This window comes from Platichthys flesus, chromosome 5, assembly GCF_949316205.1.
Source record: "Platichthys flesus chromosome 5, fPlaFle2.1, whole genome shotgun sequence".
NCBI classification, from domain to species: Eukaryota; Metazoa; Chordata; class Actinopteri; order Pleuronectiformes; family Pleuronectidae; genus Platichthys; species Platichthys flesus.
In genome coordinates, this window is record NC_084949.1 from 7,794,373 (window position 1) to 7,822,224 (window position 27,852).

At 41.4% G+C, this 27,852-nt stretch overlaps 1 protein-coding gene across 2 annotated transcripts; it reads left to right on the plus strand.

The window, feature by feature from the left end:
- The first annotated feature begins 3,604 nt into the window (after positions 1-3,604).
- On the plus strand, positions 3,605-25,204 carry rgl3a (ral guanine nucleotide dissociation stimulator-like 3a). 2 transcript variants are annotated; one of them, XM_062388800.1, is made up of 18 exons: positions 3,605-3,724; positions 4,451-4,717; positions 10,548-10,837; positions 13,819-13,863; positions 14,091-14,260; positions 15,658-15,818; positions 15,913-16,224; positions 16,314-16,417; positions 16,961-17,045; positions 18,150-18,221; positions 19,796-19,882; positions 19,967-19,999; positions 20,090-20,211; positions 20,306-20,401; positions 20,624-20,759; positions 20,889-21,152; positions 22,854-22,968; positions 23,415-25,204. In XM_062388800.1, exons 2-18 carry the CDS (start codon positions 4,520-4,522, stop codon positions 23,567-23,569), a joined length of 2,445 nt encoding a protein of 814 aa, XP_062244784.1. In that variant the 5' UTR covers positions 3,605-3,724; positions 4,451-4,519; the 3' UTR covers positions 23,570-25,204. The 2 variants fall into 2 exon arrangements, with proteins under 2 accessions (XP_062244784.1, XP_062244785.1); XM_062388801.1 differs by lacking the exons at positions 3,605-3,724; positions 4,451-4,717 and adding an exon at positions 8,462-8,642.
- Positions 25,205-27,852: the final 2,648 nt, after the last annotated feature.

A 27,852-nucleotide genomic window follows, 5' to 3' on the forward strand; every position in this document is an offset into this window, starting at 1 on the left:
CACGTCACCTTTTTTTTCAAGGCTGGGAATTCCACCCTGCAGCCTCACACAAGTAAAACCAAATCCCACTATGCTCCCGCTTGTTTTGAATAACTCCTGTTTCTAGGTGACCTGTGCCCAAAGGTATTCTCTGCTGTTGTCCTGATTGAAACCTTTTCATTGTGCGCATCATAGGTTTTATTTTACAGACATGATGCACCGGGGCCCTCAGTGCACTGAAAACCAACACCTGTGACGAATGCAGCCTTTGTTCATGGGTGAATCACAGCAAAGCTAGTGACGCTCATGCTTTGTTCTGTTGTAAGACATGACAGCAAGCTGCTGAACCCTCCTATAGGTTTGTGACACACATAGTGCAACGTAAACACCTGAACTATGTCTGCCATGTTCTGCATGTCAGGAATTGGTTCGGCCTCTCCGCTCAAATGCTCTGCGGTTCTTGAGAAGGCTTGTCTGGTTCTGAGACTGAGCTACTGGCAGAACTTCATATTTTCATACCTGCGCATTAGAGGTCAACTACAACGTACTAGATCAGGAGCATCAGCCAGGACAAACGTTTTTTCAATGATCTTGCCAACTACAGCTTTCGGAGCCAATAGAAGCTTGTAATTGAGAAATTGATATCAGACTGGTCTCAAGCTAATTTTCTGCAATTATTCAATCAGTGGTTAACCATTGACTGCTTTAACACTTACATGTATACTTAAATAAACAATGTCTATCTACACATACACTCTGATGATGACCCCTAAGCTCTGAACCAGTCTCCCATTACTAGTCAGGTCTTTGCCCACCATCAAATATCTAATTCAAAATTCTACTATTTTGATCTTGAATTCAATTCAGCCTGATTTTGTCTCATGGTTCTGTGTCCATTTTTATTTTGTTAATTTCTTGTTTCTTTCCCCTCATCTTCCCTACACAAATAGACGTGTATGAGATGTAAATATATTTTCACTTTTGTCTAAATTCTTTACTTCTACTGGCTACTTTTTCTGTATTTATCTGTACTTCATCTGTACTTCTCTTCTTATGTCTGTTTCTATATTCAGTATGCCTGTCTTTGCCATGGGCATTTTAAACCCATCTTATCACATCATCTGCTCTGCTTTGTAGCCACAGATATATTTCCTGTTTGAGACAAAAGACGACACAAATGCAGAGACAGGATCAGGCTCAAAATCTTGGTCTTTAACATTAAAGGTACAATAACAAACATAACATAACATACGCTGAACACAAAGGCAACAAAACTGAATCAGAGTCACATCAGAGTCACATGAGGCGTGCAAATTTAAAAGAATACAAATCCATAAACACCCAAACATACGTTCATAGCATAAATCTAAAGTCCAATGTCTATTTCATTGTGTTTGTCTCCTAAATAATTGTTAATCTTTGTTCTTCTTTTCCTTTTTTTTTTTTTTACTTATATGCAAATAGATAAATACCTGAAGAAAAATGTGGAGGACCGAAAGCACAGTCACACACACCATGGAACAAGAGAAACAAGATGAACAAGACTGGCAAAGACAAAGGGAAGCACAGAGATTTAAATAGAAGGAAGCAGGGTTAATTGAACACAAACACATTAGGAATAGGTGCAGGCCGAGAAAACAAGGCAAAAGGGCAGAAATCAAACAGCAGACAAACGAGGAGCACAATTTCAAAATAAAACTGGAAAAGGAGAGCTCAGGGACAACAACTAAACACAAGGATCCAAGGTAAAAGTCCATAAACTAAAGAGGCCAGAACGTAAACAGTCTTCTTCAAAGGTCAACAGGAGCCAGGGCAGAATGGTGACAATGATTGTATAGTTGAGCTTCAGTTTTTTATGTGTTGTTCCATGTTGCAGGTGCCTGATAAGAAAAACTGGATTCACTGAGTAAGAGCAGTTGTCACCCGCAGTGTGATCCTGTGATTTGATCGTGTTTGCTGAGAGGCCACATTAAAATACATTAGTGAGGTGATGTCAGGGGGTAAAGGACCAATAACAGCGTGTTCCTCCTGCACAGAGAGAAGGAGGACCATCCAACCTCGGCGTACAACTCGCAATGATACTGTTGTATTATCACCAGCAATCATTTTAAAGCTGATTGTAGGATAGTGAAGGGTTGTAACTGAAGCATGTGTAAATTGTCAGAGGGAAGCATGTTATGTCTCTGTAGGAGGAGCTGTTTTTTCATTTTTAAGGTGGTCACATGTTTAGAAAGGTGATATTAAAAAGCTATCTTCTCATCAATCCAGATTCCAAGGTAACTGTTTCAATGTTCGTTCTACACGTGTTAGAGATGATCAGATCGTTATAATCAACATTTCTGGCTCCATGGAGGCACATGATTTTAGTTTGGTCAGCTCTGAGAACTAAAGCTTATGGTTATTAAGTGCAACTTGTAAATCAGTGAAGCAGTGTTGAAGAGATTAACACAGAAGGTGCCCGGTCAGCAGTACAGTACAAAATAGTGTCATCTGCATAAAATACTGGATAGATTAATAACACTATCCACCGAGGAAATTATGTTTTCACCTCTACTCATTATCGGCATTATTAGATATATTGTGAAAAAAACTACTGGACGCATTAGCAGGAAAACTTGTTGAGGGAAGAACCAGATTAAATGTTGGTGCAGATCCAGGAATGGTCTTTCTCTTTTCAATGATTTCTCAGAGAGCAATTCATAGATCTTGATGAAAAACCATCATACGTGTTTAGGGGACTGATATGAGTGTGTTCAATTTCGTGCAGATCTGCTGAAAAAAAATCCAGATCCATAGAATTCATTCTTTGTGGTTTCACAAGGGGGACTTTGTTGGGGCACTGCAGAGGTTTTCTTTTGTTAATTAAAGAACCTCCATAATGGGAGACACTGTCTGACCTACATACACACAGTGCAGACCAGTCTGTATGGTGCATATGCACTGAAGAGGTAAACAAACGCGTAATTGGCGTTGTTTCCATCGACCAATCAGAGAGAGGGGGCGGAGCTGCGCTACCTTGGTGCTGAGTTTGAATGGGAGCCAGCAGCGTGACAGCGTGTTCCTCATCTGCTCGAACAGTGAGTCGATCTAACATGTCTGTGTGATCTGTGTGCGTTCATATCGTCCAGCCGTCATGGCGTCGTGCGATCAGCTGGTCAGGAGCTGTTTATTCCAACACAAAACACAGGTAAGAAACATCAGCGTACAACCAACAAACTGAATATCAACAAGTCACTGACATTCACATCAGTCACACTACAAAGTGTGACAGGGATGATTCTGGATGACTCTGAATGTTTTTAATCCGGATCAGAGCGTCCACATGTGTTAGAGAATGAAGCAGCAGGCTAGTTCTAATGAGGAGGAGGCGGGACAGCCACCTGGAACCATGGGATGTTCAATACAACAGAGTTGAGCTAAAGATCTTTCTCAGATTGCATCTAGTCACCGAGAACATTCCAACACACGTGCATGCACGCGCGCACACACGCGCACAAACACGCGCACACTTCCCTGCGCTGAGTTAACACACATGCCCACAGAGGAGCATCATCATCATCATCATCGTCCACCCACAAACAAAAGCAGAGGCAGCTCTCTCAGTGTCTTTTGCTTCAGACTCGATCCTGCGGTTTCACATTAGTCTCTGCATCAATAACAATATAGTGTTGTGGAGGAATACAGCTCTGACCGTGCTCTTCATCAGGATTCTACAACATGCTGCTTCAACTGAGGAACCATTACAGTTAAGTGACTGTTCTATGTGCTTTCTGACTTATAGTCTTAATAGTTATATTATCTATTATATATATTTGTACCTGTATTTAACTTGCTGGGTTGCTGTGATATAATGATTATCATTAATCATCAATAAAGGGTTGTCTTATCCTCATTTTCTCAGGATTGATTTAAAAGAAGTAATGAGACACATAAATTGGCAAACATGGAAAATATATTATTTATAATAAATATTTTTTCAGTACGTAGAACATCGACCTGAAAGTGATCTCTTATAATATTTTTTATATTTTAATTAACGGATTAAGATGCCAGTTAAAGATTCCCCTAATTATTAATGCTACACTGTTTTCAATTCATGAAGACCGATTTGGTCTTTATGCTGTTGTATGTTTTCTCTGTGGTTTAGTTTAAATTGACCTTTTCTTTATGAAGGGTCAGTGAATTAAAGTCACTTCACTCATAGTGGGTCGCTGCTGCTGCTGCTGCCGTTAATGAATTGAGTTGATCTGAGGCATTAACCTGATTTCTGTGCTACTATGGTAAAGGTGATCATGAGACGTTCTTATTGAACGACCACTGACCCTGGTTTTAGAGCTGTTCTTTTTGTCTCATGGACTTCACATTACTGGAAACAGGAGATTTTGAGCACGTTGCTGTTTGCAGTAAAGAGAGGATTACAGTAAAATGATGGTATGAGGAAACTGTCCTCACGCTCTCCTCTCTGGCACAGAGGAGGCAGCAGGTGTGGGAGAGATCTGACGAAGCGCGTGGGCCCGTGGTGTGACACAGAGCCGGGGAGATGAGGATCATTCTTCCGGTGTTTGGAGGCGGTGATGGAGGGGAGCCCCGCAGCCTCCGCAGCAAAATGGGCCGGATGGGCAGGATGAGGAAGCTGCTGTCGCTCCGGACCAATCCCTGTGTGGACGTGCACATGGACTCTGAGCCTGGTGTGTGGCTGAGGAGCTTCCAGTTGATAGACACTGATGCACAGTATGAGGTGAGTTATTGTTGACTATAAAAAAAACACATGAATATCTGCTAATTTGTCGTAAAAGAGGTAATAGTAGAAGGTCTATCTAAAAAACAAAAAACATTCATCAGTGTCTTACTCATTTAGGTGAACAAATTCACCTAAATCTACCAAAATACCTAATACAGTCTCTTACCTTACCTCTTAACACATTAAACATGTTCTATTTGATCTCCTTTTGATACCTTATGTATTATTTTTTCACTTCCCATGTCAAAGCCCCACCTGAAAGGCCCCTGGAGAAGCCCTCCTCTCGCTTACACCTCTTTTACACCAAAATTAGCAGATACACAGTCTTTTAAATGCAGGTTAACCCAGTAAAAAGGAGATTGACTCTTATCCTATTGCTAGTAGAGGATATTCCTTTCTGTTCAACAGCGCGACGTGTTTGATGTCACGAATGTACCGACAACCTAGCGACTCTAACACTTTGCTGTCTTGCCAATTTAGCACTTTCACTCGTGTGTAATGTTTCCATCAATGTCGATCTGAGCTGGAGCCGATAAAAACCCTTGTTTACTGCAGAGTCATTAGATCTGGAAGTGAATGCGGATTGAATCCATTCACACTGCCGACAAAAGCCGGGTGTGAGCGATGTTTAGTGTTTTTTTTGAGCCGTGGTAAAGAGGCTCGGTGCGGCTCTGCACCGGATGTCTCACATTTGTCCTTAATAATTGACTGAAAATATTAATTGAGATTCAAGAAGAGTGTTTGATGAGTTTCCTGCTCACCTGACTTATTGGTTCACTGACAAACAAATACCAGAAACATGTTTGTGTGTTGGCATAGTCTTTGTTACATTACCTCTTAGATTAACTCTTCAGAGATGAGGTTAATCACGTTGTGTAGGATTTATGAGTCACGAGGCTGATTCGACTGCTGGTGTATCAGTATCACTCGATCTGTATCTGTGGCAGAACGGCCGTGTCATATGTTCTGTGTCGTGGGAGCTTCCACTATTGCTCCCACTCAGCTGGACCTTTTTCCACTCGAGGGGTCCTCGATAATAGTGACTGTTAAACGACTCCAAGGAGGAATCTGAACAGACTCTCCAGGACGTTTGCAGCCTTTATAGTATTTCCATGATTCAAATTTTTTTGGGCCATTTTACGTTTTAGGAAAATCCCTCCAACCATCATGTATGAACATCCTCTAAAATGACTAATCCAGGGGGTTTAGTCATGCTCTTGTTTGTGCCCTGCCTGCCACCACATCACCCATTCATGTGTCTAATCAGTAGTAATTGAGGTCGCTGCTGCATAGCGCTTTCTCTCTGCTCTTTTGTTCTGCCTCCGAGAGACTGGGTGGTACGGGGCAAACGTGGGAGAGTGAGGGTGGATGTTCAGTTCGGAGAGAGAAAGAAACTCATTAGAGAAACAAAAAGCTCTTTCTTCTCTTGGAGCTATCACGTCCCATCGGCTCTGATGGTCAGTGTTACTATAATATTTAGCCTCTCATCAATTACAATTTGAATCTATGAGGGAAATGTGTTTCCAGCTCTCGATTTTAATCATATTCCCAGATTTCTGCTTTTCTAGGAGTCACAAAGTTGAGGTGACTTATTTCAGAGCGCAGGCAGTAGACCTGTTTTGTGAGGTATGTGGTATGATCAGGCTCAAACGCCCACAAGGACAAAACCGTCCCGACTGGATTTTTGTTCAAGGCAGAGGTGCTGAAACACCTCGCATGTGAATGTGTCTTCTTTTGGTATCTTACATTTGATCTCTTCCTGTAAAAGTATCTCTGGTGCTTTTATAGAGCAGGTAATATGCATCGCCTGTTAGAATGTGGAGCCTGTTCAGAGAGAGAATCTGAGAACATTAGATAATTTCCAAGTTCATCTCATTAAAGTCTATATTGTTTTCTATCATGAGGAAAGATACTGTTTATACAACTAAAACCACTTAAAGAGTGCATACCACTGCCTCTTAATCACCATATTATACATACACATTATATGGATCCACACCAAATTTCACCTGGTCATAGATATGAGCACTCTACACATGCCAGATTTTTTCATTAAGATATTAGTTTTATCTCTTGAGAGATTCCCCAAAATTTGGAAAATTCCTTAACTCACAATGTTAAAGACAGTGAAAAATGTCCTGGGTCGACCCCCCCCCCCCCCCAATTCCAAATTGAATAGGTTGTTTCTTCATAGATACCTTCATCTATATAATGGAATTCCTTCCAGTATATTTTGTGCAATACTGTTTACTAACAAACAAAGTCAAAAACAGAATCTCCCAGGTGAAGGTAAATATGTTCATTGAAGTGACATTCATCAAGTGGCTCTATAGCTGGGAAATGCCCATAATTTATGTGTCTTCGATAAACTCAGTAGAGAACCTTCATCCTCCCTCTAATGAAACCACATTTTATTCAATCACTAGATCTTGATTTTTATTTGTATCTGCACCAGCCAAATTGCGCACACTCATAAATATCCTTCCATTGCTGGATTTCCCCCCGATTAAAACGCATTAATTATTTTGGACAAAATCTACCAAAATGTTGAAAAACGCCCTGTGTTGCAATTTAAAAGAGAGGGAAACAATTTCCTGGATCTGTACGAAGGTTTAATTGATTCTTTCCCAGGTCCTCCACAAAATTTGATGTACATCGGTTGAATCGTTTTTGCATTGTCCTGCTAAATATCAAACAAGTGCACCAGGAACCTAACCTCCTAGGGGGAGGTAATAATAATTCATGATGCATTGTGTGTCTAATACAAACTCAATAAGAATACAGCAAGGATGTTGGTCATAATGTGTGTGGTTGAAACTACACTTCTATTATCTGATTCCAGGAAAGGGAGGTTGGATAAATCCAGCATAAATGACACAATCCATTACATGTTCATCTCTAACTGGCAGTAGTGTCTCTCCTGGTCGACTACATTCTGCTGAATGACTCACTAATAACGATATTTACAAAATCTTCGTATCAATGAACAAAGCCAAAGTTACTGGGGAATTTAATTATTCACATAGCAGAAAAAAAACTGAAAATGCCTCCATACTGCTCCTGTGGAATCATCCAAGTTTTCGCGAGCCCTGACATTCAAGTTGATTTGAAACTAGGTAATTTACACATGTTTTTAAGCTAAATGTCCTCTGTGATCCACACCACATTGAAAACTTGTAAATGACGCTTGTAAATGATGCTGTTTCATGTTGAATGTCAGGGCTCCTGAACACTTAGATCGCAGCACAGGCGCAATATGGAGGCATGTTGTGTGTTTTTTCCTGTAGTTTTTGACGTTTGAAGAAGTGCTCGCCATTTTCTTGAATCATATTGGATTTGGCTGTAACACTATTTACCCCTGGAACTCTAAAAGTGTAGTGTGGACTAAAACATTTCACCAACCCCTCCATCCGCATAGTGCTAAGTAGATAATGAGGGGATTTTCATTTAGAGGCGAACCATCCCTTTATTGAGCAGTGTCCCTGTCAAATAAACAAATAAATGAAAACAAAATCAATGATACAGTTGAATAATTGGGAATCCATTGAATCAGCAGTGACAATACCAAATTAATTGTCAGTTATATCCTCGTGTTTGTTTACATTTTTAATTGGTCTTAACTCTCATTGGCTCATACGGCTAACCCCGCCCACACCTGCCTGGTTGGCCCCGCCCCCGCCGCATACCGCTCACTCCTCTCCAGCTGACTCGTCTTTCCTCATTCGCTGCTCTACTGCAGCTTCTGGACACGACATGGAGTGACAGAGATGAAGGAGTGTGTAGCAAAGTGTGTGTGGACGGAGCCGACCTCCTAGCCGCCGCCCCGCACATCTGTCCGCCTCATACAGCTGCGGGACCGCACGCGCGCCACAGGGATTCAGCGCCTCGCCAGGTTAACATGGGGAGATGGAACTTGTCTATGGTAGGTTTCTCCAGTTTCTCCTTCATGCGGCGGGCTGTCCTCGACCAGACACCCGGAGTCATTACGAAGTCTTTTTCATCTGTATTCCCGGTTTAGTTGTCAGCCACACGTGGGTCTATTTGTCTTACTGGTCCCCAGTTCGTGGACATGGTGCTGGTCTGAGATGCTCCAGTGTGTCGGGGTGTCAGCCCACTAGTTTGAGACTGGGGTTTCTGTCATGTGACATCAGGTGTTTTCACACAGTGGCTGCTTCTTTTGTTTAATGCCTCTGTGACAAATCACACTTGTCTGTGTGGACGCATTGTTTCCCATGGCAGTCCAGCGCCAGAGACTCATTCCTGGGCTGTGACTACTTGCTGGATGTGGGGTGACAGGCAGATATTATGACCAGCAGCATGTTCCATTTAGACAACAACTTCACAGCCTGGTTCCTGGGACGTTCACTGACACTGCCCATATATTAATATTATTATTATTATGAAGCTCACCTTGATTAAAAACTCCGGCAGTCGGATCCAACAGTACCACACTTATTCCTACCCCCTTGATGGTTAGAATTTAATTTAAAATTGTTTATTTTACCTACAGGAACGTCCTTTCTGCAATTGATATATGTTAGAGTTAGACGTAGCAGACTCCTCTGTCATTAATCCTCTGTGTGGGTGACAATCCTCTGAACTCAGTTCTTTGTCTGTTCTTCAAAGTTCATCTTTGCTTATTGTGAGGTTATAATTTTCCAAAAGGATGAAATGGTTACATTTTAAACTGTGATACAAGTCTGGATGCTAAGATTTACCATTTCAATCTTTTTATTCATCTACAAATACTGCGGTGATTCGGTTCATACTCCCCATCATCAACAATGGTTTAGAAAAAGTTGGATTTTCCAGTGTAACTATGTGACACCATTGCCTGTGTTTGTCTGAAGTTCAGGAAGTGGTGGAACACAATTCTTGAGTCAGTCTAATTCCGTGTCAGTTGTCAGGGGAACTGAATTTTTGGAAAACACCCATTTTTTATTTGCTGTCTTCAGCATTATCACGATGTGCTTAAATTACTGCTTTAGCAATGTAATAGCTTCAATCTACCTCTGTATGAAATGTGCTTTAAAAATCAAATTGACTCGCCTTCTTTAATGTTAACGTTGCAAGTTTGATGACGTTATTTCTTTTCAAATAAATATATAATTTAATTACATTTTTTAACCTTTACAGCACATTTTAACACAAATTGACAAATTCTGCCAGTATAATCGTGATGCAATTTCTTTCACACCATTTAATTTGTAGTTGCCCTTATTATTCACTTTGTCCAGAGGCAGTGAAATATCTAACAAAGACACTAACACATAGAGGGGAAATGTATGGCTGCTGTTGTCTGTAACAAGTACGAAGATAGAACTGAATTAAGAAAAAAACTGGGTCAGGGTTCAATAAAGTGAATGACTCTTTGCCAACTCATGGGTCCGGGTGTCATGTCCACGTCAGAAACTGAAGAATGAGGTTAATTGATGCTGGGTTTGACCCTTTGTTAATGAAATTGCTCAGTTTGAAGGCTTATTGCGTTTGTCATGAGGTATTTGCTGCAGATATGTGAGATTGTCGCAGTAATTCAGTGGAGTAGATCAGGTTGAGGGAGCTCCATGGCTGTTAAGAAAGATATAGTTGTATTTCGCATATCTCCTCAAATTAAGATCACATGGAGAATGAAAAAGTGCACCACTGCTACAGGTTTCCACTATAAAGTTCAGGGAATCAGTGTTTTTCCATGATGTTTTTGTGACAAGCTCTTAAGTGTGTTACGCAGTCGTCTATTTTACCTACATTATCATAAAAAAAAAGGCAATGTCAAGTATTTGCATGGGACATTTGCCAGATCTTGATGACCTTGCGTTCTCCCCTGCAGGACCCGGTGCAGGAGTGGGGGGAGGAGGAGGAGGACGGGGCCTTGTTTGGCATCACGCTCCGCAGGGAGCCCGTCCAGCCGAATTCCGAAACGGCAGAGCTGGCCACGGCCTTCAGCTTCATCCAGTACCACACGGTGAAGGTGCGCCGGCTGAAGGCCGCCACCCTGGAGCGTCTGGTCACCCACCTGCTGGACCCTGACCACCAGGAGCCCGACTTCACCCCTGTGTTCCTCTCCACCTACAGGGCCTTCACCTCCACCAGCACCCTCATCGAGTTGCTGTTTCAGAGGTGAGAAACTGTCCACACTGAGGCGCTATACAGAAATGTGTTGAACTGAGACAAATGGCAACAAAGACCAGAGGAAGCAGTCAGCTGCTCAGAAAACCCACATGTAAGGTCCCTGTTTACATTTGACTCAGTTTTTCAGATGAGAAGAGTCCCATGAGAACATTAGTGGCACTCATATTCATTCTATAAGCCACATATGTTAGCTTAGCTTAGCATGAAGACTGGAAAAAGGGAAATTAATACCTGGCTCTTTTATAACATGAGAAAATCCACTTATATACACATTAGGTGTAAAAATGTAATAAAACATTTTGTTTTATGGAGGATTTTATTACCTTCAAACTAAACCAGCTAACTGTTTTCAAAATTTCTAGTCTAAATCTTGGTAAGTGCAGTTGACTTTAAAATGTTGTGCTCAGGAAAATCTATACAGAAGGCTAAGCCATATGGATTTAGGATAAATATTAGTGAGGAAAAAAAGTTAATAAAACAGTAATGATGGTAAAATAGTTTTTACAATGTGACGGATTTAAACTAACTTAGTACTTGAGCCTGGGAGCCTATATTTTCAATGAAAGAAGAACAAGAAACTTTTACACTGTAGTGTGTTCAAATCTTTCTGTTGTTGTTGTTTTGTTACTCTGACTGGTTGTTCCTCTGCTCTGCGACTGTTGACAACGCCTTTGGAAATTAAAAATGGTCTGATGATGACAAGCTTGGTTAAACTGAAAATAAGAAAAGTAGAAACTTTTGAAAAGAATCAGTCTTTTTAATCTTTAATCAGTCTCGAGAACAAAGAGAAAATAAGGATTCACAACAACAAAACAGCACCACAAAGAGAGACGACGCCATAAGGAATAAATAGAAAAAATTACAAGAATCATGGAAAAACGTCAGATAAAAACTGTAGGTGGAGTCTGGATTGTAGCTCATTCAATTATAACGGTGTGAAATATCTGAAACCAGATCTGCCAATGTTTGTGCACAAATGATGGATATCTATGGTAGCTGTTACTGCCACTGTGTTTTCAATGCAAACGTACTTTCCAGATCTCCCCCCCAGCATGTTCTCGGTCTGTGTTCTCTGCAGCAGACATACCTGTTCTGGTGTGTGATACTTTTTAAAAAAAAGGTGCAGACATAAGTGAGACATAAGAGCATACTGTATGCAAAACCACATTCTACAGCATGCCACATGGACACATCAATCTCCAAAAATAGAAATGTAACAGCTTCTTTGACGTTGCCTCGGCTGTTCTCCAAGTGAGACTCTGTTGACGCTCTGCAAGCTCGACAGGTATTATTGTCATGAGCTCAACAAAGCCCCCCGGGAGATTTGTTCCATTCCTGAATGGCCATGGCTACGCCCAGCACGCCCATCACAGTGGTTTTTATATCTCTGGCATCGAGAATCGATTTGATTGACAAATTACCTACAGGAACGTCCTTTCTGCAACTGATACATGTTAGAGTTAGAGGTAACAAGACTCCTCTGTCATTAGTCCTCTGTGGGGGAGACAATCCACAGAACTCAGGTCTTTGTCCGTTCTTCAAAGCTCATCTTTGCTTATTGTGCTGCAAATGACTTCCCATTATAAAACTGTTCTGTAGAGTTGTTGTATTGTGTCAAACAGTCGCCCTCATATCTCTGGTGCTGGTGGCAACAGGTTTCCTGTGAGGTTAGCCTCAGGATAACTTGGGCAGTGTTTTTTTCCTCCTTTGACTTTTAGGATTTTGTACTTGAATTATTTAGTTTTTTAAACCACCTGTACTGTCACTTGATAGGTGCTATTTGATTTTAATGTTGATAATCGTCATTATCTTATAACTTCCAAACACGCTCAATAATCTGCTGTGAATGGGAACATTGCACAAACACAGAGACTTCAGAATTTAGGTTGTTTTGTCACATTTGATTTAACTAATGCAGTAACTGTTCTAAACCTCCCTGTTTATAATTTACTGTTTTCTTGACTTGTCCTTAATGTTCTGGACTGATAAAAGATTTAAGTCGGTATCAATAATTATCACATTAATGAAAGATATTTGCTCCTGGATATAGTTTCGGGTTGAAAACTCATCTTTATTAGAAGAGAATGACAAAGACTTGATAAACAGAAAAACAAACAGATCTTAGGTAGTTATACTATGTGTTATACCTCCACACTACCCAATGTATAAGCAATATGTTAATCAATAATATTGCTATATATGAAAATGATATTGCAATGATTATTGATAGTATTGACTATCCCTAACCCAGCTCTAGTTCCAAAGCATATTTATTCTTTTAATAATGCCCGTAGGTTACATTTGTCTGTTTTACTCTCCAGACTTTATCACAAGGCCTCAGGGTCTCTGGTGGGATTTAACATGTTGCAGGACATTTCCACAGGATGAGCAGCTGGAGACCGTCAGTTCAGGGACATGTTTTCCACTCCAGGATGTTTTCTGTCACCATGTCTCGGTGTTGTCCCCTACGCAGTTTTTATTAAGATTCTGACGTTCACCAATGTTTTTCTTAACTGGGATTTGTTCTTTTGTAAGAACAGAATATTTTTTCGAGCTTGACAATATTTATCTTGGCCTCAAATCGGAGATCAAACTATTTTTTTACATCAGATATGTGACTTTCTCCGGATACAGCATCACTAAACGTGTATCTACATTCCAATTATCGTTTTTTTTAGGGGGTATTTTATGTACATTGCTGACACTAAATTGTTTTATTTTTTTCATGGTTTGAGTCCGGTGTGGCGGCATCTTTAGATTTCCATCTTTAAATGTTCTTTTCAGTGTCTGAATTCACGCGCTTTTACCTTTACGGAGACAGGGAATTCATCAATATAAGATCACAGATGAGAACAATTAAACAAGCAGTATAAGAATGCGTAAGAAAACTAACCCTAACCTAACCCTAACCCACAAAGAAGATATTGGTGAATGGGGCCCTTTGATAACTGTGTTCTCCTTTCCCACAGAGACGACTCAATCGCCAACCTGGATAACACTGTCTGCCCTCGCAGGTGAGATTCATCCAGTTTTGCCTTCATTCCAAATTGAGTTTGGATAATTTTGTGTAGTAAACGCTTCAGATTATATATTTAACCTCCTATGAACAAAGTGGTGTGTTGACATTTAGGTCTTCCGATTTTTGTGGCACCTCTATCCAGCACCTATAGTGTTTATCGAGTTTTGCCTCGATCGATTCTACTCTCTGTAGAATCAACTAACCTCCCCTTCCTCCCCTCAGTACCTTACCCCCAGTGATTCGGCTCTGGCTGGAGGACTACAGTGAAGACTTCCATGAACCCCCCAAGTACCAGGCCCTCAGGCTGATTTGTGGGCACTTGAGGCATCGCCTCTGCTTCAGACGTCTGGCTCAGACTGCTGAGAGCCTGCTCAAGAGGCTCCAGGAACAAGGTATACAGGAGGATGGGAGGTGCACTTACGTATTGTCTGTTTATCTCCTGCCACCACAGTGCATGACCTGCTGGTGATGGTGGTGGCTGTGCATGTGTACTGTCGATACATGACGTGTGTAGTATGTGTAAGAGATAGTATGGAGAGAACTTCATCTAGCATTTTCAAGCAACTCAGTATCTCGATATTCAAGCTGTTCACTGTAATTGACTCTTGAGCTGAGCAGTGGAACGCCTCTGGCTGTGAACAAGGATCAGGGCTGTACATAAACATGTTAAGCACAAATCAGTGGTGTTAAAGAGGTTGATAGTTATATAGCGCAGGCACCAACGTTTAAGCACGATTAAAGTTCTGCGATGTTTTAAAACAATATAATTAAAGGTAAGACTTGTTGCTTTAACGGCACAAATACCAAACATAAAACAAAGTTTTCAGATAAATATTGTCATTATTGCAGGAACATTTTGTCTTTATTTACACATTGATATATTTAAATTAGCAGATTTAAATCATGATTATACATAAACTGTATATGCACAAACATTTCACAGAAGTCCCTGTCTGTGTGTGGAATGCATATCTTGAGAAGCATTCATCTAATCAGCTTCACACTTTGCAAGGGTATTGTAAATTGTCCAAGAAAGTCAAGTGCTGAGTTTGGAACGATTTAGAAGCTCAATACATTAAATATTAAAAAAAGTTTAATAAAAGAGGTTTCTGTAGCGACTGTGTGCCTTCAGACCAGGGGACCAAATCGGCGCTAAATCATTTAGATAATTTGATTATTTTTATTAGTGATATCAGACTGAGACACAGACACAAACTGATTGACCTGTTACCGATGCAGATCTTCGTCATGGCACAACATTCACAGATTCACTTCCTGTTTCACAATTTGTCTTCGATGTTTATTTTGTTGCTGTGTTTTAAATCAGGCTTGACTACCGAGCTTTTAATTTGAAAAGTTGTGAACTTGGGTCTGAAGATTGAGGCATTTGATAAAGAACATTGAACATTAAAATCGAATGAACCCACTCTGACTTCACTCTGCACCATCGACTATAAACAGCTCTGCACACAACGTTCAGCACACAAATAAAAAAAAGTGACAGAATATTGTAAAACTGTTTGAGGAGGACTAACTAATGACAAGGAATAATTCTGAAGTGGCTCCAGAGATTTAAAACAGGCACTGCACTAGTGTATATTAATAAAGAAATGTGCTTTACATGGCTCAATATGCTGAAGTGATTCAGTGAAATGAAACTTAAAAATATACTGGCACCAATTTTCTCTCCTATACAAGTGATGCATCATTACCTGTTTGTCAATGTTTTGTGAGGTTTCCATGAGCAGCATGTTTGATTTTCATTTATGATTTTATGTGTGTGTGACAGATTGCAACCGGTCTGCGTCACATCACGGTGATAAATCATTGCAGCAGGATCCGGGAGACGAGGAGGACGGAGGTGACATGTCCGCTAAGGAGGAGGACAAACACAGCTTTATGGACTTCCCTGTTAGAGAAGTATCGGAGCAGCTGACCAGACTGGACGCTGTAGGTTTCATTTACAAACTTCTGAAAGGTGTTGTCTGCGTCACAGCTGGTCACTAACCCGCACTGTGTGTCCTTGTCATGGTCTCTCCCTCAGGATCTGTTTGTCCGAGTGGTGCCCTTCCACTGCCTGGGCTGCGTCTGGTCCCAGCGTGACAAGAAAGAAAGCAGAAACTTGGCGCCCAGCGTCCGCGCCACCATCTTCCAGTTCAATGCCATCACCAACCGTGTCATCACCTCACTCCTCTGCCCGTCCTCACCCAGCCCTCCCACTTCCTCTCCCATCTCATCGCCCATCTCGTCCTCTCCCTTCCTGTACCCCTCAACGGCCCCGAGCTCACCTCGCTGCGCGCACGCCAGCCCTGCCCACAGAGCAACCATCATTGAGAGGTGGATCACTGTTGCACAGGTCAGGGTGGAACATAACTTCAAGCTACTGAAATAAATGAGTATTTGTTTTTTTAAAGCATAACAAAACCTTTTTTTCTGTCTGTGTAGGAGTGTAGAGAGTTGAAGAATTTCTCCTCTTTGAGAGCGATCCTGTCAGCGCTGCAGTCCAACGCTGTGTATCGCCTCAAGAAGACCTGGGCGGCCGTCAGCAGGTCAGCAAACCACTTCACGACTCTGCTGGGTTGCTTTACTGAGAACATAGAGAACAGAGTTGTTTTAAATAATCCGTGTATCGGGCACAAAATGAAAAGTATTTCTGAAAATAGCCGAGTGAATAACGATATTAAATCACCTTTGATATATTTATCAGTACTGATGCTTTCAGACATTCACTGAAGTCTGGATAATCTCCTGAAATTATCCAGATTATTGTATTTATTCCTCCAAAGTCATGTTTACTTCACAGTTAGTTTTTTTATTTGTCAGCAAGATAAGAAAAAAAACGAATTCCTAGGAAATTTTGTGGAGGGGTGAGTACTATCCAAGGGAGAATTGATGAAATCTGGGAGCAGATCCGGATAGATGGCGGATCCAGTTAGTTTTTTACTTTTTTTAACTGGGCGTGATTTTGCGATCGACCGAGGTGTGCACTTTCTGAGTGCCTTTCTAGTTTTACATGAAATCTTTGTTCAGGATAATTTTGACTCTATATTGAAGGAAACTGTCGTAACAGACTGAACATGTTTTGGTTTCAGGGACAGCAAGGCCACCTTCGAACACCTGTGTGATACTTTTCCTGATGAGAACTGTGTGTTGACCACCAGAGAGATCCTCGTGGAGGTAAGTGCATGTCTAATGAACGAGGGCCCGATCTGTTGAATTGGATTAAATTAATCCATTGAATGAATCGCAGAAAGAAAATGTGAGCTTACTTTATGAATCAACAGCAGCTTTATCTGATGTCACTGTGGACATTTTTCACTATTTTCTGATATTTTATAGCATTCACATTCTGTTGATTGAAAAGGAATACTGGAAAGTTTAAAGCAATTGTTAGTTGCAGCATCACTGAATGGTGAAATATGTTATACATAGGTCGGTTACTAAGAATGCTTTCAAAAAAGGTTGCCATTTTAAAGATAAAAACTAAAACAGCACTAATTAGAATACAAACCTCCACTAAGGCCCAACCGTCTCCTAATGACACCCCATTTAAATTCACATCAGGACTTTTATTTGGATCTTAACCAAATTTAACACACATCCTGGATTTGCCCACTGATCCGGATCTGCACCAAAATTGAATGGGCTCTTCTCTGACCTATACCACATCCTTCCACCAAGTTTTGTGACAATCTGTCGTTTTTGTGTATTCCTGCCAAATAACAGTCAAACAAACGGCAATGAAAACACCAATAGCCTAGTAGTTAACTGGTTGTCCTTAATGGTCTAATTTCATCTTTTTTGTGTGTGTGCTTTTGTCACCTTAACTCATGAGACCTGATATGTGTTTGGTGTCCAGGCCACTTGCTGCTCTGTGTCTTTTGTCCGCACTGGAAAGCAGTAGATATGAATGTGTGTTTAGTGATTATTTCTCTTATCAGCTGCTCAGTCACTAAAGTGTTATCAAAAAGCAATTATTTGTTAGAAATAGCTAACTGGACATAAGCCGAGTTAATAAGCAGTTATTCATTTCATTTAGAACATTTTGTCTGACACAATACACACCTCAGGGCATAAATAACACAACAGACTGTAACCTTGTGGACGGGATCTGCTCTGAACAATAGTTGTCACACTGCCCGCACTTCAACAGCCAGCAGCAACCATTGATCTAGTGTGTCCGAGTTGTTTTCATCTCACACCAAGCTCTCTAATACTGTCACTGAATTTCTGTTGGTTTGTTCTATAAATACTTGTATTACTGTCCTCCATTTCCTTCAGGATGACAGTCCCTCAGATAGCAGCGTCACCACGGACTCTAAACCGCGCCTCTGCTCAACGTCCAAACAGATGGTAAGAAACATAACCTTTTAGTTTGGAAGAAACCTTGTGGTTCCTCAGTTTTAGGTTTTGACAACCAAAGAGAAGTGCCTGTTTCAGCTGCACCATTCAGTAAAAACTGAAAGGAAGAGGTATATTTGTGTCCGCCTGCGTCATCACTTGTGCTTCTCTAAAAGTCACATGTTCTCAAGCTGGTTTGCTTTGCTTAAATAGACTTCAGTTCACTCCCAGTTTCCTCTTCGTTTACCATCTGTTCTTTTAATAGGAAACCACTCGTCCAACAGGGTTGTTGTCAGATGTTCGTAAATCCTTTACTCACCCACATACCCCTCCCTTGCCCCAGGCCATCGTTCATCATAATGATTCATTGTACTCGTTGTCATATGTGCCAATTCACAGCGCCCAACCCTTAATCTGAACTGGTGTCACTGTTGGTATTCTCCTTTAAACAAAAGCTGACGTGCGTGCATTGTTTCCCACGGCTTGCCAGTTTGCTCAGTCTGGTTGGGGCAGTGTATAAATGTTTTACAACCAAATCTTCACCCTGTTTAAAGGATGATTTTTAAAAACCTTTTAATAAGTCTGTGTTTCTCTATCAGTTTTATTTTTGGATCTTATTATCATAACATTGGGCGATCGCAGTAACATCGTCTGCTCAGACTCAAGAGTCTCATTACTCCATTTAATATAAGGAATTTATTATTTCTTACTTAATCTGGCTCAATCCCAGTGGTTTAGCTTGACTTTTCCACTAGCCAGGGCTGCGGCCATAGGCAGTAGTGATGCACACGTTGGCTCGAAAAAATATGAGGTAATTGATTGATACTTCATCTTCTAGAAGTAAAAAAAAAAAAATGTTGTCGAGAACGAAATTCCATTTGCCTGAGATGATTTGTTTTAGGTGATGGATCAGTCAGTCTTCATGGGAGGAGACAAACACATCAGACACTAGAATATGTCATTCAGTAAAGTGCATACCTCCGCCAAGACCCAACAATTCACTTAAAGGGATAGTTCACCGAATAATGAAAATTCACTCATTAACTTCTCTCTTCTATGCCGATAGAAGCAACCACCTTAAATGTAGAAAATAACACGTGTAAATAAATTTAGTTTTTTTAAGTGAAAAAACAAATCCTCGATCTGCCCCCTCATTCAAATTGAAAGGGTTTTTACCTGATCCGCTAAGTTTTGTGATAATTATTCTAGTATTTGTGTAATTTTGCTAAATGACAAACATACAAACCAACCAACATGCGTACGGGGTGAAAATAAAATCCTCATTGTGGAGCTAATTATCGTCAGCAGCCTTCTGAGCATCTGAGGGAGTGCGTTCAGTCCAAATACAGACAGGCAGATGTTAAGGGGATGAATTTAAAATAAAATAATAATAATAAAATAGTTTAATTTTGTACTTTTTGTACTGCTAATCCTAACTCCAGACTTACTCCAAGAGAGATCAATTAGGAGATCGCTTCCCTCAAAGCTGCAAAATATTGCAAATGCATTTAATTAAACAGAAAAAGTAAAATGTTTAGTCCATTGTTTTTCCAGTTGTAAACTCATGGTTTGATTGTTGTCCCCAGAACCTGAGCAGTGGAGTTGTGCCGTACCTGGGCACGTACCTGACCGTCCTCACCATGCTGGACACAGCACTGACTGACACAGTGGAGGTGAGAATACATCACACCCTCAGACCAAGCTGCTGTTATCACACCTGACGCCATATTGAACTGGTTGTTCTTCCCTTCTCACAGGGCGGACTCATCAACTTTGAGAAACGCAGACGGGTAAGTGTCGCCTCCTGGTGGTGTTGTGTATGAATGACTACCAACCCGCTCCACTTTGATTTCATGTTTGGTTCTTCGTTTGTTTTCCAGGAGTTTGAGATTCTCTCCCAGATCCGACAGCTTCAGGCTTCCTGTTCCCACTACAGCCTCCCAGTGAACCCTCGTATCACAGCCTGGCTGCAGGCGCACACCCTGCTCACCGACCAGGAGAGGTGAGACACACACCAACGCCCCTGCAATAAGATATAAATACAATCATCACTATTGTGTCATATCTAAGAGTCTTTTCTTTTTGTCATTTTGTAGCTATGAGCTGTCCCGCGACCTGGAGCCACCAGTTGACCCGTGTCCCAGTTCCCCCAACTCCTGGAGCAGTCGTCTGATCACGAGGAAGCTCGCCACGTAAGACTGAGCGATCACCTTTATATAAAAACTGGATGTCTTTCAATTTATTCAGAATAATGTAGTGGTAAATAATGTCTGTATGAAAAAAACATCGTTATAGAAAATTGTGGACCAGAATTGTTATACATTTTTAAACACAGATAGATGTACTGTATTGATGAGCACTTGTGGTTCTTCATACTTATTTTTACTATTCAGTGAAATAAATTGTGTGTGCAGGTTGCGATCGGCCAGTGACAGCTCCATCAGGAAGACCCATGCTGATCAGATCAGTGTGTCGTCTTCTGGCTCCAGCAGTTCAGACATGGAGGAGCTCTCCGCCCCTCAACCTTCCCCCCTCAGACTGAAACTCAAGGTACAAACACCAACAGCTTTCACTCTCATATGTTTGTGATCAGCAGGGACGTTGGTGATTCACACATTTGCGAAACTGTCTTGAAATTGGAATAAAATATTCATATTTTCTCCTCTGTCCTCCCCTCAGTCTCTGTCCGGTTCTCTTCTCGACGTAGCCGAGGACTTCTCCTCCTCCTCTCCCAGCCTCTCCACCTCCTCCTGCAGCTCCTCTCATCCTGACCTCAGCTCCTCCTCTCTGGCGCTGAGCCCCGAGTCCTCGTCATCCTCATCCTCATCCAGCTGCTCGTCTCAGGCCTCGCTGCCCGTCTACAACAAGCAGGTCGCTGACTCGTGCATCATCAGGGTCAGTGTGGAGTCTGTCAGCAATGGAAACGTCTACAAGAGCATACTGGTGAGGGCAGTGGTTTAGATATCGTGTTATTTCTGTCTGTTGTTTGCTGATTAAGTTTGACACTTCCTAAAAGAAAAAAAAAAGCAGAAGAAACAAAAAGGAAAGCAGAAGTGGGAGGGGTTTGTGTTTGTTAATGACCTGTCACTCAAGAGCATTTAAAGCGAGGTTACTATTGACCAACTGTTGTATAGCATTTTGTCCAAGATAATAAATCTTAACAGTTTAGCAATATTTACTGACGTTTGCAAACACTATAAAGTGATTTAAACCAGGATTTATGAAGGAATCCTTCATCTTGTATCAACATAATCAGTTTACACAGATCTCCTATTTTCACTGTAACTCAATGTATAAAAAATGTAATGATATTCAGTACAGGTAGATGGTGCTAAATATCCATTCAACAAATGTCATGTAACCAGCAAATGATTGGATGACATAAGTTTCTACTGGCACCACCCTTCAGTCCATTTTCAGGATTTTGCCTTCGCACCCACATTATTCTAGTGAGAAAAAAACTGTTTATAAAATGCGAGCTATCCATTATAAGTTGAAAACCATTATAAATAGCTGAAAAGAATGTCTCTGCTCTGTGCTTCAGCAGAGAATAGCCGTGTCACAGGAATCTTATCACGTGTTGAGTTATTGGAAATATTTGGAAACATTTTGTATTTAACGCACATACCGAAAAAGGAACCTGATAACATTTGCGATGCAATCTGCAAACTGTGTGGTCTGAAGGACAGGATCTCTGTGAATCTCCACACACTCACTCGCCTTAGAGAGGGAGAGTGCCCGCAGTGAAATCTAATATTACAGATCAGAGTGCTCAACACATTCTGAACGGATCAATGTCTTCTCTTGTATAATGTCTGTCTTGGGTAATCAGTAACACTGGTGTTGTCACAGGTTTATTACAAAATTGTAAACTTTCCACATCCTGTTATCTCTATTAAATATACACTAAAAAATACAGTTATACATTATGTATGAGCAAATGATGATGTAATCCACTAGAATGTCACTCAGTGGAGTACATACCTCTGCCGAGGCCAAACAGTGTCGGTAATATGTCGGCCCCATAAAAAGGCTTTCACTGGAAACCAAGGACAGCCTCGGAACGTTAGAGGGGAAAGAAACACTGAACGGGATTTGCATCAAACCATAAGATGTTCTTCTTTGGTTCGTGCCTTTTCAAATTTCATGGGAGTAAGTTGAATTTTTGTGAAATCTTATTAACAAACAAACACAGAGGAAAACACGACCTCCTTAGCATGGATGTTACCAAAGTGAGGACCAGCACCTCCCTGTATTTCATCGTCCTCACTCTTGAACAGTTAATAAAGGCCTGAGCATGTCTGGTATGTATTCAGGCTTCAGTGAGTTTTCAGTGAGGCTCTCAATAGTTGAGAAAAGCATTCTGTGATACATTTTTTAAATCAGTTTTGAGGATTTACCTGGTCTGTCATCAATATATTGCTCTTTTGAATTTAGTGAGGTGGTCTGAAGTGTGTGTGTGTGTGTGTGTGTGCGCGCTCAAAATAACTCAACAACAACTGGATATACAATAATAACATAACACAATAAATAATAAGTGTAAAGTCTGAGGGGGTGTGGAGACTTTCTGAATGTGCTGTGAATGTCAATGACCTCAGCTCATAATGAAAGGTATTTACCGTGAGTGTGACGTGTCCTCTCCAGCTGACCAGTCAGGACCACACTCCTCATGTGATTCAGAGAGCGATTGAAAAACACAACATGGAGGACGTCAGCTGCCACGACTTCAGCCTCTGTCAGATGCTCAACAACGGAAAAGGTGAATACCTGCTCGGGTCGATAAACCGCTCACAATCTGATTGACTCTTACACTTCTTTCTTTAGAGTATATAGGATTCTCCAATGATATTGTATTTATAGCTTTTTCAAACTGTATTAACTGGCAGGTATTTAATAGAAAGCAGGGAATGTTTTGGCCTCTTTATAATGTGTTAATAATAAACAGCAGGAGATCCACTGTAGAGGAAGCCATGATACGTTCCTTCACCGACACTGCCTGTAAAATCGTAAAAACTGTCAGCTAGAAAATAACAAATGCTCCTCCCTGCCTTCAGTTGGGCTCTCATTCTTTCCCAACAGAGTTAAAGTGGAGACATTTCAAACAATTGCCTGCCTCATAATCATTCTTAGAGATGAAGTAAGGGAAGTAGACTAAGAAGAAACTAATTTCAACACCTCATCACCTCATCTCTCTTTCTGCCTCAGAGCTCCAGATCCCCGACAAAGCCAATGTGTTCTACGCCATGTGCACCACTGCCAACTATGACTTTGTCCTGCGCCAGCACTGGAGGAGCCACGGGAGGCATGCCTGCTCTTCTCTCAGCCCCGGAGCTCCTGCCAAGGGTCGCCACGCCAAGTGAGAAGCTACTGCAGGGTTCGAAATACAACCGGGAGACGGACAAGGTGCTCATCTGCAACAACAACCTGTCTGTGGTCGTGTGTGTATCCTCTGCTCACTGTGTGGTCGTCAGTGGAGAGCAGATAGAGGATGAGCTGCTCCGCCACTGAGAAGCCCAAGAAACCTGAGAGCTCCGGCTCCAAATAATGACCTGAGGGAGGGTGTTTCAGCGTGAAGTCGTCTGCACTGGGAGCTACGTTGAAATGTTTCACATCACACAATATTCACGACTGGGAAGAGTGTGAGGGAAATTACCTTGTGAAAATAAGAGAGACACCAGGAAGAACCTGAGATAGTGTTCTCTGATGTTTAAATAAACAAGATATATTTATCCATGATCACACTTTAACCACGTGGTGAATTGTAACCCCCGGCTCACCCTGGAAGAACACATCCACGTCAGCCAGCTACAGACGTGAGGAGCAGCTGGTCTGAGGAAACCTTGCTGTGTCAGGACAGTGGAACATGATGAATGAGGCTGTGTGGCTGCAGAGTGAGGCCGTCACGCTGGGACGCTGCTTCAACCCTTTTCTTCCAGTGTGTGATTTATTGGATGGGTAACAGGAGCTGCTGAGTTTCTCACCGACACTGAACACCATGAAGAAAAGTTAGTCAGAAGGACTTATTCTGGGATGTTCACAGTTACCTGATCGGTAAACGTTTCCGAACAGATCTGGCTCAAATGTGCCCCCCCGCCCGCCACTCCTGTACTGTTGTTCTCTAGCTGAGAATTTAAATCTTTTAATTTAACTAAATGTCATTTTATCAACTAAAATTATTTAATGCATTTCAGTATTCAGCTCTCAGAGCAAAAGTGGTAATGATAACTGTGTTTTTGTTTTTTCTGTTTTAGTTTATTTGAGATCCACGCTATTGTTAGATGTACATGTCTTTAAACTTTGGTGTCTAATAAGCTCAACTGAAGATTGTGTGAATGAAGAGAGACGATTTTTACCGTCTGCTGTTGTTGAATGAAAGAGCCTTTATGTGGGGATTTAGGCGAGGGTGCTGATCCATTTGAACAAAAGCACAAGAATAGGCCCTCTGCTGTAAACGACTATGTCTAACTCCGCCTGTCTACGTGAAAAGGCTGTGAACGAGCTGTGCAAGGTTCTTGTACGTGAAAAAGAAGCGAATCAGCACGTGAACTGATGCGACTTACACATGATCGCCTCAGTGATGTGAAACCCTCCTCCAAAATTCATTGCTTTCCTGTAATTTAAAGACGTGCACATGATGGTGAAACCCCCGTTGTGTGGGGAGCAGAGTTTTGCATCACTGGGTCCAGTTTTAAAGATACTGTGGTTGTGGAATGTGAGGTTAAAGTTTGGTAATGAGCTGTGGCAGCTGCAATATATGAAGGAAGAGTCTGTCTGTCTGTCTGTCTGTCTATCTGTCTGTCTGTCGACTATAATAAGTAGACTTGTCTCCTATAATATGTGTTTGATACATAAGTGAAGTTATCAACATTTTGCACACAATACTTCTGTCTGATGTGTCTTTCTTCTTTTTATTTTTATTCCAACAGATTGTTTATTCTAAGCACTTGTATATAATTAACATTAAATGTCCGTTAATAAAGACACTTTACAATTTACCTCTGTGCCACAATCTGGTATCAACCTGAAATCTACTGTGTTGGTTAATATATAAGCTAATAATTGTATAATGGATATAAACTGGCGTTTTGTAAGTCAGTGGGTGTGTCATTTCATAACTGAAACTGGGTGGATGAACAGCATAAATAGCATAGTTTGACCGCTAGAGGGAGCCTCACACATGTACATTGATTGTTTTGTCCCGCTCAGTTCCTCCTGGCTCCATTCAAAAACAAACAACTGGTTCATTCCAGAGTCAAGTCTTTAAGTCGTGATAGCAGTGACCTGTATTTTGTCCAACGTGAAGCAGATTCAGATCAAATCATTTTTGGGGGAAACAATGCTGTTGAAAGAGATGAGACGGAAATCTAACCCACGTCCGGTCCTCAGATTGAAGACTGCAGCCGGAGCAGAATGAGCAGAGGCGGGCTCAGGTCATCGAGGTCGCTTCCCTGCCTCCGCACCATGATGAAGCCTTGAGCAATGTGGGAGGTCAAAGTTCACCGTGACAGATGTGTTTGTGTGCGTGGTGGTGGAGGGAAGTTGTGACCTGTGTCCAGTTTCCGTCGTTTTGAAAACACTTCTCGACACTTTAACGTCTCTCCTAGATTGTGGTGAGATTTCCAAGAACTCTGTGTGGAGTGGTTCGGAGGCAAAAAATAACATAGTCTGTTATTTCCTCCTCTCTGCTTATCTTGAACGACGTGTTTCTTTCCTCTGCTCTCCCTTTTAATCTCAGAGCCCTATTGCTTATCGGGCCTGTGTTTACCTGTGTGTTCATTATGTGGAGTTGCACTATGCTTTGAATGCTTTAGAATATCTACATGCATCAAATGGTAAACCTACCTCATTCATATGTGTGTCATTAGCTATAGATTCACCGCGTCTCTCTTCCAGTGCTGCATGTCAATCCTGTCCTCACCTCACACTAAACCAGGAGAGGATTTAGGGGCGGGGCCTGGGGGGCACTAGCCTCACTTAAAATCTGGGTGGCCCCTGAGGTGCCTCTATCCTGCCTGTAGTCTTTAATTAAATAAATAGACTAGTCACCCAGGGACAATACTAACAATATGGATGTTGGATATATAATTAGCCCCTTTATGGCCCACGCTTTAGAAAAATCCTAGATATGCCGCTGCTCTAAATTGACTACTTCTATCACATTAAGAGAATTCCCAACAACAAAGATGTGGTTTTCTCTATTAGGGCAGAAGCAGTCTCTTTTTCCCTCGACACTCGTGGTTGTGGTTTTTTAATGTCCTCCTTTGCACCGGGGCCTAGTCACCGTTTCACTCTTACTGCCATCTTGCAGCGTGCTCTGGGTCCCATCAGGCGTCTTCCCTGATATGAACCTCTAGTCTGCACAAGCTGTTCCATCAACCGACTCAGGCTCAGTAACATTTGGTGATTGGCGTCCCATGAGAGCTGAATGTGAATTAGTCTCATTTTGAATGAGAAGCCGCTGACATTAGTCTTTGTTTGTTTTAATGGCCTAAATGCAGCCTGAAGCCCAAATTAAAATCATCAGGAGAATACGTTAACGACTATTCATCTCAGCAGATATGTACTTAGTGGCCTCAGGTTTGAAACCAAGAAATCCCCAAAATTACTAGTTTTCTTTGATAGTTCAGATACTTTAATGGCTTTACTTATGGTGTCATTGTGGAAGCTACCTGGTCAAAATCTGATTTGGTTCCATTTCCTTTTTTTTATTTTACTGAAATGTTTTTTTTTCGTTGTTGTTTTATTTTTAAATATCTGCTTAGAAGACGGACAGTAACAATAACAACAGTATTGATAATATAATCTTGGTGGTGGAGCTACTACATGTCACCATGAGTACTGTGAAAGGCAGGGGGTAAAGTATTAAGTTGAGAGTTTCGCCCATTCAGAAAAGAGTATTGCTGTAATTACTTAATTTAATTTTCAAAATATGTCTTAGATCAAGATGAATGGTGGAGAACCTCCACCCCTGGACCCATGTTACTGTAGAAAATTAGCTTTCATGTGTTTTACTGGGTTTTTCTTTCATTATTTACTTTAGGCCTCCATCAGAACAAAGCTTTAATCCAACATTAAACTAAATTAAAAGGTAAATACATTCAGTCTAAATCCCTCCTCACAGACACGTATGTCCAAAGTCATGGGTCCCCAGCTCCACCTTGTTGTGTCAGTACTGTAAACGGGTTGCATGTCTCCTGTTCACTCGACTGAGAATAATAACTAACAACTAATCACAGATTAGTGTGTGGCTGCGTGTTTTCTTGCATGTGAGGCCGTGGCCACTGTGTGAGTCTGTCTACAGTCAAATGTGAGCATGTGATGTGAACAAGCGTCTGTCTGTGTGTGTGTGTGTGTGCGAGTTGTGTGCCTGTCCAGTCACGCAACGGTTACACAGCGCGGTAGATCAGTGGGAGAAGATTTGCTCAAATGGTCATCTCCGCATTTTTCTAAAGCCTCTGTGTGTGTGTGTGTGTGTGTGTGTGTGTGTGTGTGTGTGTGTGTGTGTGTGTGTGTGTGTCTCCTGCAGTGGTTGTACATTATCAGGTTTGTGGTGTAACAGAAAACAGATGGGAGAAATGGCTGAGACTAATCTAAGGGGGTTAATCCACTTAATAACCACCATGAAGAACTGCAGGTTACCTCA